Source organism: Pseudonaja textilis, chromosome 2 (assembly GCF_049901715.1).
Source record: "Pseudonaja textilis isolate UNSWEBS1 chromosome 2, rPseTex1.2, whole genome shotgun sequence".
Classification (NCBI taxonomy): Eukaryota; Metazoa; Chordata; class Lepidosauria; order Squamata; family Elapidae; genus Pseudonaja; species Pseudonaja textilis.
The window spans coordinates 34,574,510-34,589,737 of record NC_141991.1 but is presented as its reverse complement, the minus strand read 5'-3'; the positions used below and the strand labels follow the sequence as shown (position 1 = coordinate 34,589,737).

General features: G+C 41.1%; 1 protein-coding gene across 2 annotated transcripts in view; it reads left to right on the top strand.

The window, feature by feature from the left end:
- The window catches only part of PDZRN3 (PDZ domain containing ring finger 3), a 201,717-nt gene that overhangs the window by 168,417 nt on the left and 18,072 nt on the right, over window positions 1-15,228 (top strand). For both annotated transcript variants that reach the window (XM_026722453.2, XM_087923691.1), the window contains 2 exons: window positions 1,225-1,472; window positions 5,641-5,728. In XM_026722453.2, the coding sequence (XP_026578238.1) occupies window positions 1,225-1,472; window positions 5,641-5,728 (336 nt within the window). The remainder of the gene's footprint in view (window positions 1-1,224; window positions 1,473-5,640; window positions 5,729-15,228) is intronic.

The following is a 15,228-nucleotide window of genomic DNA, read 5'->3' as shown; positions in this document are numbered from 1 at the left end:
GCATAATGTTTTGACAAGGAGCCAAAACAATTAGCAAAGGAATATTTAAGAACCATGGTGGTGCAGTGGTTAGTATGCACTACAGCAGGCTCCTTCTGCTGACTGCTGGACAGCCAGCAGTTTGGCAGTTCAAGTCTCACCAGCTCAAGGTTGACTCAGCCTTCCATCCTTCTGAGGTTGGGTAAAATGAGGACTCAGATTGTTGGGAGCAATATGCGGACTTGTAAACTGCTTAGAGAGGGCTGTAAAGCACTGTGAAGCAGTATATAAGTCTGAAGTCCTACTGCTAAGTGCTATTTAAAAAGAAAAAAAAATGTAACCCAGCAATTTTGAATAGGCTACTTAAATGGCCTAAGATCTTCTCCAACCTTAGTGTTTTTCAGATGTGAAGAATTCTTACCCAGGAGAAAAGCAGTTGCAGCCCCATCAGTGAATATCAGGAATTTTTCTAATATCGAAGATTAGACTATGTATACCTTAATTATTCTCTGTTCCACAAACATAGGGATGATTAATATTATAATTGACAGGTTAACTGATCAGCTACAAAAATAACTTTCCATGGCAAGTGTAAAATGAATCTGGAAGTTCCAAAGCTATTAAGACTTTTATCAGTTATCTATGAATGGATACAGCTACTTTACCCTTTAATATTGCATTCTTCTTGTGCCATAATCAAAGCCAAACCAAAGCAGCTTAAACATGTTCAACTCTGACAATGTAGACAAAAGTGCAAGAGATGCTTTAATTCATCCCTTCAATCAGTGGTGTATTAACCATTAAGTAGACTAAGCATGTGCTTAGGGCACCAAGCCCAAAGGGGAAATCACAAAGTTGAGAAAGAAAGAAAAATAATGAAGATTTGTAAAAAATAATAATAATAATTTGTATATACAAAGGAGGGGGCCACCAAGATTTGTCAGTGCTTAGGACACACCAGTGAGCCTTAATCCTCTACTGCCTTCAATATTCGCTGTTGAAAAGGGAAACTGACCTAGACATTTGCCAGCAGAAGAAAAACACCAGCCTTGTTGCAGAAGGTTTAGCCCAACCATCATTATTGCATATCACAGGGGTATAGAAGAGTTCAAAAATCAAAGTTTGTCCATTTATTTTTACAAGGATGGGAAGACAGGAAAGAATGTTTATTTCACAAATAGTTTTCAGTAAAAAGAAAGCCATGTCCTTACTTGCCTTTTTTGTTGTTGTTGTCTCCTTTCACAGGTAAATGGAAAAGATTTGTCCAAGGCAACTCACGATCAAGCTGTAGAAGCCTTTAAAACAGCTAAAGATCCCATTGTAGTGCAAGTCCTGAGAAGAACTCCACGCACCAAGATCTTCAGTCCTTCTCATGAGTGTCTCTTGGTAGACATAGGCACTCAAACTGAGATTACCTTTGAACATATCATGGCTCTAACCAAGATGGGCTCACCTACCCCACCAGTCCTGGATCCATATCTCTTACCTGAGGAGTAAGTACTATGTTCTGTAATGCTGGAATTTCAGCTAATGCTATGGGTGCTATAACTCACCAAAAACAAGTTAATTACACAGAAGGCTCAATTTCATATATTGGTGTCCTCAGCAGCTGAAATGCTAATATCTAACTATATTCAGCCTCCTCTAACTGAACAATCTTGTTTTTGTATGTATCAGTAATATATAAGCCAGCAATTATCTCACATCCCTAAAAGCAACATCAGATTGCATCTGATTAAATTCAGCAACATTTTCCATTCACAACACACCACAGAGACACACCCAAAAGAATAAAAAAACATGAGTTTATCTATTAAGCTATTTTACCCTTTAAATCTGCACTCTTCATAAACAAAAACCCTGAATCCTTATGGCGTCACTCCCAGTAGACATATTGGTACATTCCTCTGCAAATTTGGGGCCTGTTCATTTGGCTTACTAGATGGAAAGAAAGAATCACATTTCTTCATTTGCTTAAATCCTTCCGTTTGGCAATCCAGGTCAGGTAACTGGATATATAAACTCTAAACCACAGTCTGCCCAGTAACAAGCCAATTAAAAGTAATATAATATGTCATACTCACATTCATATTAGTATGGAACTTTAAGCCAGTTCCTCTGTGACGACCTATAAATGAGAGACAATCATTCTCTGAGTAACAATTAAGAATGTCCCAAGTATAAAGTAATGATGGGTAGAAATATTTCTGCCACTTTTCCAGTAAGCCAAAATAACTACAAAAACCATTGGAATGAATATTGAATTATAAAGTAATACTTTTGTGTGTGGACAAATTTGTTCTTGAAGAGGTTCTTATTTCAGATAAAGATTTTTATAGAGCTATTTCTATGAAATCTTCAGGGAGATTATATGTAGAAGGATTATATAGAATTATATTATAAATTATATATTATAATATAATATAAATTATATTATAAATATTATAAATCATATTATAAAATATTTCTCCTTGAATGTGTTCGCGATATATATATGATTACATTTTATTAAAATAATTATTACAATAATTTCTATTCCAAATAATCATTTTTACTATAACACTCAATGAAATTTGGAATGGCCAATTAGGTTATAATTAGCAATTGAACTTTTAAATGAAAGCAAAATCACAGCAACTCAGAAATAGCAGTAGCAGCTTATAATTGAGTCATCCAAATTAATTTAAAAGACTGAGTAATTAAAAGCCTCAACAAGGTTTTCTTTGCTTGGCAATTGAAATGAGAGCAAAAGAAGGATAAACTAACCTTTCACTGGGTGCAATTACTGAAAAAAACAACAGCAAAGAGACATCTTTTGGGGCCAATGTCACAAAGGAAACAGGTCGATATGAAAAAATATAGTTCTGTGGAGTTTTCAGGTTTAATTTGAAGCTGCAATAATTCAGGCAATACTACTTAACAATTTACCACTTCATGAGTAGGAAACATCGTGCTGATTTTTGTTGTTGTTGAAAACTTGTTGCTAACTGAAGCAATATGCTCACCAAGTTGGATTTTCATAAACATATCTAGAATTTAATTACTACTAGCCCACAATGTGCTGAAATAATCTGGACGGCTACACAGTATTTCCTGCCATCTAGTGGTCATTTCTGTGGTCTAGATGTGGTAGGCCTAATGGCTTTGTGCCTAGACATAAGTAAAAGAGTATAATTTATTTATAAAAATATTTAATTGCCGCTAGATGTTTTATATGGATAAGTAAACAAAACTAAGGAAACCACCATCTATCTACTTAATAATTTTTAGCCGTTTTATATTCACTACTAAATAAGTAACTAAATAAACTCTACATCAGGGGTGTCAAACTCGATTTCATTGAGGGCTGTATCAGGGTTGTATTTGATCTCGGGGGTGGGGGCAGGGCAGAGGTGGTATTGAGCAGGTTTTGACCAGTTCTGGAGAACAGTAGCGGAAATTTTGAGTAGTTCGGAGCACTGGCAAATACCACCTCTAACTGTCCCCGCCCCCATCTATTCTCTTACTCCCAAGTCCCAGCTGATCGGCTCGGTCTTCTTCTCTTGCCCTGCAAAGAAGAACAGAGCTGGAAAGCAGGTTAGTGAGGTGGGGAGGAAATGGGATTTTGCAGCAACCTTCCCCCTTGAGTGGGGTGGGAATGGAGATTTTACATTATTCTTCCCCTGCCACGCCCACCAAGCCACGCCCACAGATGAGCCCATAGTGCCTCTGCCAGAGAAATCGGAGCTCAGGGAGGCCGTGCAAGGCTCACACAGGCTCTATTTTTGGCTGTGATGGCCTCTTGTAGCCTTCTGCCAGCAAAAGTGGAGGCCCAGGGAGGCCACACACTCCGATTTTGCAGGGTAAGGGTTGCAGGAGGCTGTGGTTGAAAATGGAGCTTCAACAAGTGGCATAGAGCTTCCACACCCACCCTGGCCATCCCCCCGACTCCCACCCCCACTCAGTGTTGGGATTCAATTTTTTTTCAGACCAGTATTGCTATTTTAACTTCTAAGATCTTTTTTCTAATACTGTACATTATTTTTAAGCACAAGTCATCCTGTTGGAAACAAGGGAAAAGTGTAAAACCAACAGGTAATCAATGCCTGGATCCAAACATTTGCTCAGTTTAGCTGGATTGTTTTATGATGGTTTTAAATAAGAAATAAACAATTGTATACTTCTTGTTTAGTCTCCTTTTCTTACTCCTTTCCCCTCTCTATCTCCAGACTATAGTACCAATAATTTCCTTTTCCTATAATTTGCAGATGATAAGAATGGTTGCTAACGGTTGTTGCTAAGAAAATGTATTCTACACTTTCCCTTGGTTTTCCCAATAGAAGCAGCCTTTATTTTTGCCTTTATTCAAAAATAACCTAAAAACTGAGGCAACTATCTGTAAAATACAAACAAGGCACTACCATGTTGTCCTCTTTCTGGGATTCTTTTGAGAATGTTAAAACAATGGGTTACAGCGACTCAAGATGGCTTACAGGCAATAAAACACATAATTAAATCTTCCAATATCACCCCAAGCATGATAATTCTTCCAAGTATTTTCTTCTTCTGTGAAAAAAAAAAGTCTTTTTTTTAATCGAACCAAAGGATAGATAGAAATGATCACAATTTTTCTTATCATTTCAGATAAGTTACCCACTTTCCATTCATGATCTTTTCAATGGAAGGTTAGTGTGCTGCTGAACAGTCACCACACAATTTTCCATTGATTTTTCAAAAACACAACAATAGCAATGCCAAGACACAAATTGGCATACTGCATCTTACAGCCTAAACCACTCGGGACCAATGCACAGATGGAAAAGAAGGAGAGACCAATATCCATCATCTTCAGTGACATGATGAATCACGGCCTTTACCTCTCTATCTTTTGGCAGCTTTTTATTTTTAAGGGGGAAAATGTGTCCCCAATCATCCACATTTGCTTCCTCTGCAATACAATAGACCTGCTTCCTTGTGATAGCGGTCTCATGCACGCTCCTCTTTTCTCCCTTTTTATCATTAACACAATATCTTTTCCCAATCTTTACCTTCCCTGAAGTTGTATCTTGCTTGATTGTGAATTGATTGTCCAAGAGGGACATTGCTCAAAGTGTATTAATCCAGCTACTGTTGAATTTCAGAATTGAAATCATCCCCCAAGACTTTCACACAATTCAGCTTACCCCCACCCACTTTTCTACACCTCATTAATCACGTGAACCAATTACCCTTCAGCTGAAATTTCTACTACGGCCACTCTTAGTAACCTTGAACTATCACCTAGATTTTTCCCTCTAAGAACTATTCAGTAACATCATCCCCCTTTTCACAAATGTGGCAGCGATGAATTCCAGAGCTGACACTGTTACTGATAGTCTGTTCAAGACCATTGTGGAATAAATGTTCTTCTGTCTAGTGACAGAAAACCACACCTGGAGGGGACCATTATAATATGATGCTGTGCGCTATATTATGAAGGCAAGACGGCTTTTATATTTGGTTGCTTTTAGGGGGAGGGCATTGTTTAATGTGCTAACAACCTCAGTGCCATTGATCACAGGCAATGCATCTTTCCGGATGCATGCCTGACATATTAGTGATGATCTGCCATGTGACTGGGTGAGGATTAATATGCTAATTAGAATCAGGAGAGATAACCTAAACTGTGCTTTATTTTCCTAGGCATTCATCAGGGCATGAATACTATGACCCCAATGTTTACATGGGAGGCATTCATCAAGACATGGACAGAGAGGACCTAGAATTAGAGGTATGAGTAATAACTTGAAGCAGTCATTTAGTATACAAATGTTTTAATATATTTTCATATGCCACCACCATTACTGCTGCAATCAAATTAGGCATTACATTATCCCAGCTTATTGGAAATATGCTTCTAAATAATCTATTTTGTTCAGCAGTTTGCACTACAAAGAATAGGAAATTAGTGCTCATTTGCTTTGGTATTCAGTTAATTAAATATTACATAATTAAAGGATAAGAAGCCATGTTTACAGCACAGGTTTTCCATTATGTATTTCACATAAGAAAAGACTGGTAATAAAATGTGAAAGCTGGGGCATTCATTTATGATGTTTCTCTGCTTATATGGATTTTCACTTTGAAATGTGTTATCCTAAATCTTAGCCCTCCTCATTTTTGTAGGGAAATGAAGAAAATAAGAAAGTTGTCCTTGATGGAAATATGTAAGGACTATTACCTAAGCAAGGGAGGTAGAAATATTTTTAAGTTGTGGAAAACAAGATAATCTACTGAAGTGGCTCAGTGTCAGCCTTGTGAGGTAGTCTAGAGAAGAAGCTCATCCAAAAATACTAGCTCTAACTTTATTGTTACATTAACAGGAACTTAAAAATCTAAAAGTACAAGTTTTCCCCATCTCCTTTACAGTCCAAGAAACTATGGAGAGTCCCTTCTGATATATTTGTCCATTTCTTTTGCAGGCTACATTGCCTCTCATCTAATCATTGTTTAGTCTGTGGATCTTCCCTCTGTCTCTCAAATCATGTCCATGCAGCATTGCACTCAAACACCATCCTGATTCACTGTAGTATATGGGGTAGGAAGAAGTAGAGTACAATCAGTCAGACTTGCAAGATCCTGTTAGCATAGCCAATCTCAATGAGAGTAGTTCTAGCTTTCCTGTAGACTGCATTTCCTGGTCTGATCTACTTAGTGCTGTTGAAATGGAAAACAAAAATGATAATGTAAATTCAGTGATGTTGAGCATTATTATGGGAGGTGTCCCAAACTGGTAGTCATTAATTGGCTATTCTTCATTATTCAAGAAAGAGGGGGATGTAAGGAAAACTCACTTCAGAAAATGCTGAAATAAATGCATAGCTTCTTCTTCCAAACTACTGTGAAAATCACCTCCTGTCAGAGAAAGAATAGTTTTACTACCTAGCTCCAAATTGGCAAAACCAGAGATTTCTTTATAGAAGAAACAGTTGACCTTCAATAAGATCCAATCTCAGCAATGTAATTTGATCATTGTGATATGAAATGCGTCATTATTTTAATCCTGCTTAGCAATTGGGCCTCTAATATCAAAGATGATCACCTTTTGGGCATATAAAATGCCCCTATAATCTATGAACTTTGGATAATTTCTCTCATGTCTCAACCTGGTACCTTCTAAAGACATCAGGCCACCAATTTCTGGAACAACTGAATGAAAATCTTTAATTTCACAACACATGGACAGACTCAACTATAGTTTCAACTGGGAAACTGTGGGCATCCTAGATAAAGCCAAGTCCAAAAATACTAGAGAATTCCTGGAGGCTTGGCAGTTAGCTGAATCAGCCCTCAGTAGGTACATAGGGATAAATAACATCTACATAACACTCAGACTAATCAAAAAGCTCAAAAAGACACAAACAGACCAAAACACTCAACAGCTATCAACACCCATATGAGCAGAGATTAACACCAAGATCAGCACTAGATCAACAATCAAGAAGTAAACAATGCCCAAATTAAGGAAATGCCAATGCAAACATAAAAGCTAACCAGCAGCCTAATCAAGGAACCATCAAGAACATCCCCACACTGAAAAATGCACACCACTACTATATAAAAATCAGAGCAAACCCCACTCATTTCTAGCATTTCATTCTAGTGTGGTAATGAAAAGTCTGCAAGAAAACAACCAAGCTTTATCTGTGTTGGACTTCTGCAGGAAAACCACCAAGAGTTGGAGAACATCAAGGACTCCACAGTTGAACCTTGAGCCATAAATGTTTTCTTCCATTGGTACCAGAACATTTTTCCAGGAGCTCTACTCAGACATCTTCCATCTATATTTCAGGTTTCCAGATCTAGCAACTGTGCAACAAATTGCTATTGCCATTATACAGCTGCAGAACAAATTAAACAAGCAGCTACTTTCACAGCTGGCCCTTTGTCTAACACATATTACTCAATTTAAATCAATTCATAGCGTTTTACTTCAGGAAAGCTCTTAAGTTTCTATTTTTTTTTAAAAAAAGAAAAGCCCTCTAATAGGAACAACTAAATATCAAGGAGAGGTTTGCTGATTAAAGGGAGTTTCTCATTTGAAGAGAATGTTTCTAAGCCCAGGAGACCAAGATCAATGGAAAGAGTCAGAGTGTTAAAAATGCTCAGGCAGTTCTAACCACATTGTTTGCTTATTGACTAATTTGTTTCAAATAGACCACCGGGCCACTTGCTTCATCGACTTAGGCAGGAATGTTGAAGAGAATGTAAAATATCAAACCAAACCACCTGGGCTCATTGCTCCATAAAACAACCTCTGACTTCCAGTCCATCATCTGGGCTTTTATGGCCTTCCTAATTCACAATTAATGAGTTAACAGATATTGTCAACAAGTCCCCTGTGTAAATGACTATCACTCCTGCTAGAATGCAGTGAAATGCACTAAAATCATCTACCAATCTGTACAAGCTGATAGCAGTCAGAAGTATTGAGTAACTGCCAAGAACTGACCATTAAAGACAACAGCAGCAAGTATAGCTCTGGATTGAAACTGAAGTCTAAAGTTGCTGGAAATTCAGCAAGATATTCTATTACTAGTCTCAAAAGGCAAACCTTAAGCTTTAAAAAAAGGTCTTGTTTTGAAACTTCGTTTAAAATGACCAAACTCAGAAAAAAATATAAACAATAATACTCTTTTCTATGAAACTTAGTATGACTGCAAGTTAGTTGGGAAGTAGTAAAATATATGGCAGCTTGTGATGGATTTGGGGAAACAAAGGGCAGTAAGTAATAGCAGCTAAACAAGGCTTGATTCTGCTTTACTGGAAATAAACCTTGGAACATGTACCTTTAGCTTCATGTATAGAGCATTATTCATTTAAAAAGCCAGGATTGGAAAAAGAGAATATAAGAATAGTAAAAGTGCAAATGGGGGCAAATATATATGTCCACGGATAATGTTGCAGGATCCAATCTGGATCAGGCACCAGGACCAGAGGTTTAGTCTTCCAAGCTTTTGGACTCATGCTGGAGCCCATCCTCAAGAATGACGCACCAGAAATTCTCATTGCCAGATCTTGTGTATGATTGCTCAGAAGTAACTTTTCTGTGAGATCTATTCCCAACCAATATGTGTCAGTGACAACTCTCATTTCTGTTCAAAAAGAGCTGTGTGCTCCTAGATGTTTTAATATTGTATCTTATATTAATTATTATGGAGCTAGGTCCTATCAAAAGCTTCTGAAATTATTTAGGGAAACACAAGTCAGATAATAAAGAGCTGACTTTGTAGGACTCTAGTTTCATAAGGAGTTAGAGATTTAAGCCATTTCTTAAGTATTGCCATCCATGCTTTCCTTACTGCCATTTGTATCTTCAGCTAATGCTACAACTTTGGGTTATTATAAGAAAAATTCAAAATATTAACTAAGAGCAGAGGGTCAGGGAGATATTTGGTACTCTGGATCTGTAAGTAATTTGATTAAGAGTCCCTAATTTTATCCAACTAAGTTTTCTTCCGTGTGTCTGCGTAAAAATTATAAATTATTTGTTTGTTACTTCATCTGTATTGTTGTGGCCAAATATAGTATGATGCTCAATCCTAAGGCTGTAGAAAGCCCATGGGCTCAGAGGATCTGGTACCCTGGGTCTTAGGATGGAAGCTTGATCATAGATATTAAATATTCTGGGTACAGAGCATTTTCAAACTTCCACCATAATTCCCATTGCCCAGAAGGATTACAATCCTGTTCACCCTCATCAGTCCCCCACATCCCAAAAGGTCTTCACCACCACAGTAGGACACCACAGTAGGGAACCACCACAGTAGGAAACCATATTCAAAACCACAATTTAGTAGGCTACTTTGAGGTAATACGGTCCCTCAGACAATCCATTCACTTTGCCACATTGAGCTCTCTTCTGTACTGCCCTCCCTATTCCTCTAGGAGAATGAAGAGCACCGAGAACCCCAGCTGCCCAATCCTGTATCTCACCCAGGTTATAAATCACCAGGCCAAGTATCAAACCCAAAGATACACAGAATTTTCACATAGAGAGAAACTCCCAAGAGTTTCATTTCATCGAAGTCCATGTCTCAGATTATGAACTTATTCCAAATGGTATAAAAATGTCCAACAGTTAAGAATACCGATACATCAAGTCCACTCTTTAATCAGTTCAATACTTCAGGGAGTCTTGACAGATAAGGAATTTGCAAGTCAGAACCAACCCACTGACATTATCTCCCCTATCTACTTACTAACATAGCTAATGTGGATTTATATGCTGCTCAAATCCGTGAAGACTCAAAATTGTTCACAGAATTCTCTCTGGTAATAGGATTAAAACAGTGCATCCAAATAATAATAGTAATCCACCATCAAACATCAACATATGCCTATCTCGGGTCCTTGAGAAGGATTCGATAGGCGGATAAAAATGCCAAATCCAGCCTGAATATCTGGCTGACTGTGTAATTAATCACAATAATAATAAGATGAAACAAATTAGAGTTGCAATACTTTTTTTGGCAAAAATATTAAATAGATATCAACAGCTAATATAACATGGATGCTCCCTCTTCAGAATAATTTCCCATTCCAAGACTAGACCTTGATACATTTCCATAAGTTTAAAAAGGAAGGAACTATTCAAATATCGATTAATTGAATCAACTAAATATCAATGCATATTTAAATATCTTGAGTAATGTAATGTTTTTACCCAACTAATTGTGAGTGGTTCTTACCCAAGTTTACTTTATATAAATACTCTGACAATTAGTCCCATTATGACCTCTTATGTGCTTGTTCAGGATATCAGTCTTTAAACTAGTGGCAAAGTTACAGGATTAATTTCATACAACTGACTGCATGGGTATTTGCTGCACAGCTTCGCAGAGGTGTTTTCTAAAGCCAAGAATGCGCCTCCTGGGAATATAGATGAGTTCATCTGTTTAGATTAAAAATCTCCAGAAGTATGTATCCATTATCATCCATGCTTTAAATTTTTGCTGCAGAAAACACCATGATAAGCCCAGCAAGAAAATTCTTTTTCAATTGTGGGTGTCTTTATTAAAAGACTCCTAAATAACAAAAGATGCTTACAAATGAAGGGAAACTTCTAAGCTTACAACCTCCAGAGAGCATTTCATTTCCAAAATAAAGTGATCCTTTCTGTCATTTTCAAAAGAACAACTCTGTTTTATAAAGTTTAAAACTGTCCTTAACAAGGATGTCTGAAATAATGTTCAATAAACTCCTGAGGACAAATTTCCCTTTGTACAGACAGAAGTTCATACATTATTATCTTTTATTTTGGAATTTTATTGTTATAGGCAGCTATAGGCATAATAATTTATAAGACATTACTATATCCTTGTCTATCATCAAGATTCATGCCATTAGCTTTCCTTATCACTTGCCAATTGTGTTCAGTTATGCAATTGTGTTCCACATATTTCTATATCGTTGGTTGTATAAGAATTCTATAACACAAGAGTAATCTATCTCTCAAACTTATGTCAGTGGCCATTCCTAGCTCGTAAAATGTGCATCATCTTTAGAAAATACCAGTTGCCCCCCCAAAACACATTCCTGCTAGTGTACATTTTCCAGTCATTCCAGTGACCCTACAAAATTTTCTCTTGTAGTCTAAAAATGTAGTCTAGGAAGCTGTTTTATGCCGTGCTGTGCCATTAATCTATGTTATTCTTTCTTGAATATGTTTTTATAGATATTAGACTACCAATCTCTTTATTCTCAGGAGCATTTCATACAAAAGTCTCTTCTAGGCTTTTTAGTGTGCAAAGGAGGATTTTTGGCTCAGAACTAAATTCTTCATGTCAAAATATGCAATAGAATAAATTCTCCACTTTGTCATATCAAATTGTTTTGTTCGCTTGGTAACCATATGGCTCCATTAAAGGAATGAGATTCACCGGGGGACGAGCGGTCTGCCACCTCCAAGTGGTGTCCCCTGGATGCGCGAAGCCGTCAAATGCTGACCGTAACTGAGAGCAGACCCTCCGACGACAGGCCCACGCGACAGGCCGGCTGGAGTACTCAAATGCCGCATCAACATGGTGGAAACGTCCACTACAAAACACACGTCCAATGCTACCGCGTTCGGGGGAACCGACGGGCGCAGGAGACCATTGGCCTACGCCAAAAATCAACGAAATGGTCCACGCGGAAAGCACGGCGCACCTGCACCGTGTGAGAAAGCTATGGCGACTGCGTCCGGGTCCGATGCGCACGGAGACTACCCGATCCGTGTGAAAAACGCAAGCGGGAACAGAGGACTGCCAGACGCTCAAGGTGGCCACCTGGAACGTGGATTCGCTGACTGGACGCCGACCGAGATCGTCAGGGCCATGCGGGACAGGAAGCTGGACATCTGCTGCCTCCAGGAAACTCGCTGGAAGGGCAACAAGGCTACGACTATAGACGGCTACAAGATCATATACACCAGCTGTAAGGAAAACCGCGGCGGTGTAGCTGTGGTTGTCAGTCCAAGCTGGCAAAGCTCCGTCGCAGAAGTTAAGCGCCTCACAGAACGACTGATGATAATCGTCGTGGCGACCAAGAGGCAGCGCCACACATCTTGTCCGCCACGCCCCTCAGATCGGATGTCACGAGGAGGAGAAGGATACCTTCTGGGAACTGCTCGACATCCAACTCAGGCAGATCCCACACGAAGACGACATCATCATCTCGGCGACCTGAATGGTCATGTAGGGCGGGACAAAAACGGACACCAGTGCCACGGTGGGCACGGCACAGGCGATACGAATGAGAATGGCCAGAGGATCCTGGACTTTGCCGACTCCCATGATATGACCATCACGAATACCTGCTTCATTAGGCGAGAATCTCAACTCCTCACCTACCATAGCAGAAACGGGAGCCACCACACACAGATCGACTACATCATCGCATGCGACCTAAGAGCCGCTAAAACGTGCTCAACGCCAAGGTGTACCCGCACGAATCGAGCAGTCAGCACAGGCCGCTGATGGCGAAGATCAGGATCAGCAAGCCCAAGACCAGGATTGACAAAAGGAATGCAGACCAGCCACGAATCAAGTGGTGGAACCAGAAGAAGATGGCGGGACCCTCATCAAACCGGAGCAGTTCCCGCAGATGGTCGACGGGCCACAGGAAGCGTGGTCCATGCTGAAGAGCACTGTTCACACTGCCGGCTGCCAACAGCTTGGTTGCACCAAGCCAGGACGGAGACGCATCGAACGAGATACATGGCTCTGGACACCGGAAGTACAAGATGCCGTACACCTGAAGAAACGGCTCTACAAGGCCTTTCTTCAGGACAAGACCAGCGAGAAGCTCTGCGAATACAAGGCGGCCAAAAAGGCAGCCAAGAAAGCAGTAGCGAAAGCCAGAAGCTCCCACTACGATGACATCTACGAGAAGCTGAACACGCGAGAAGGCGAGAATGAGATCTACCGCCTAGCCAAACACAGACACAGGAAGACCCTGGACATTGACCAGTTTCATGGGATCAACGATGAAAGGGGAAATTTGATCGTCAACCCCAGAGACGCCTGCGGAGAGGTGGCGGCAATACTTGAGAAGATCTCCACCGAGGAGTTCCCACACCCACGAACCCCGCGAGGTGACCCAGTTGAAGGCCCAGTCTCAGGCATTTATGCCAGCGAGGTCGCCGATGCCATCAAGGCCATGAAAAACGGTAAGGCAACAGGACCAGACGACATCCCTGCCGACTTCTGGAAAAAGGCACTACCGGGCTCGGCATTGTGGCTGTGCGAGCTGTTCAACAACATCGTCTCCACGGGAAAAGTGCCACACGACTGGTACCGCAGCACCACTGTTCCGATCTGGAAGGGAAAGGGCAGCCCAGCGGACTGCTCCAACTACAGACCGGTAGGTTACTGTCACACACTATGAAGATCTTTGAACGCGTCCTTGATAAGCGCATTCGGGACATCGTCGACATCAGCGTCAACCAGGCTGGATTCATCAAGAACTGCGGCACCACCGACGCCATCTTTGGTGTGCGGATGCTGATGGAGGCTCACAGAGAGAAGAAAATCCCGCTCCACACTGCCTTCCTAGACTTGGAAAAGGCCTTCGACCGAGTCCCGCACGATCTCATCTGGTACGCACTGCGAGATCACGGCGTGCCTGAGCTGCTCGTACAATGGGTCCAACTCCTATACAGATGTCACAAAAGCCGTGTAAAAGCGGCAGCTGGGATATCAGAGGAGTTTAATATTACCGTCGGCGCGACACCAGGGCTCTGCTCTCTCACCACTGCTGTTCATTCTGGTGATGGACACAATTACACACGACCTGTACACGCCCGCCCCATGGACGCTGCTCTACGCCGATGATGTGTTCCTGGCCAACCTGTGCAAGGCTGAACTCGAGCACCGAGTCCAACAGTGGCACGACCGCCTCGAGCAGTTCGGGCTCCGGCTGAACCTAAAGAAGTCCGAATACCTGACCACTGATAATGAAATGACAGGCTCCATCCACGTGAACGGGCAGGAGCTACCACGCGCCTCCACCTTCAAGTACCTGGGAACTACTCTTGGGGAAGAAGGCCTACTACAAACTGAGGTGGCAGCCAGGATCAATGCAGCGTGGGGCAAATGGAAGTCCGTCACGGGCGTCCTCTGTGACAAGAAGATGCCGGCGCCTGAAGGCGAAAATCTATAACTCTGTGGTGCGCCCGTGGCCATATACGGCGCAGAGTGCTGGCCGACGACCAAAGAAGCCGAAAGCAGACTCCAGATAATGGAGATGCGAATGCTCCGATGGTCGGTAGGCCTCACCCTACTCGATCGCGTCAGGAACGAAGAAGTGCGTAGACGGTTCAACGCCGTGCCCATCCCCACGGTCATGAGGCAGTCCCGCTACGATGGTTCGCCACGTGAGCGCGCCAAGGAAGAATCCATCATCAAATCTGTAATGAAGGTGACTGTCGGAGGAGTGAGACCGCGTGGTAGACCTAAACAACGCTGGATGGACACGATCAAGGCCGATCTAGAGATCGCAAGGCAGACCCGACACACGTGGCAGACAGAGAGGTGTGGAAGCAGTACTCAAGGACATTAGCGGACCTCGCCGAGGCGCGAGACAAACGCTGAAGAAAAAGAAGAAGAAGAAGAAAGGAATGAGATTCACCCTTTTCTTATCCTTGCTGCAGACTTGGTTGGGGGACGAAAAGCCAAATATGATTTACTCCCCCCCCAATACTCCTCTGGATATTTATTTAATTCACTTCTCTGTATGGCTGCCAAATGT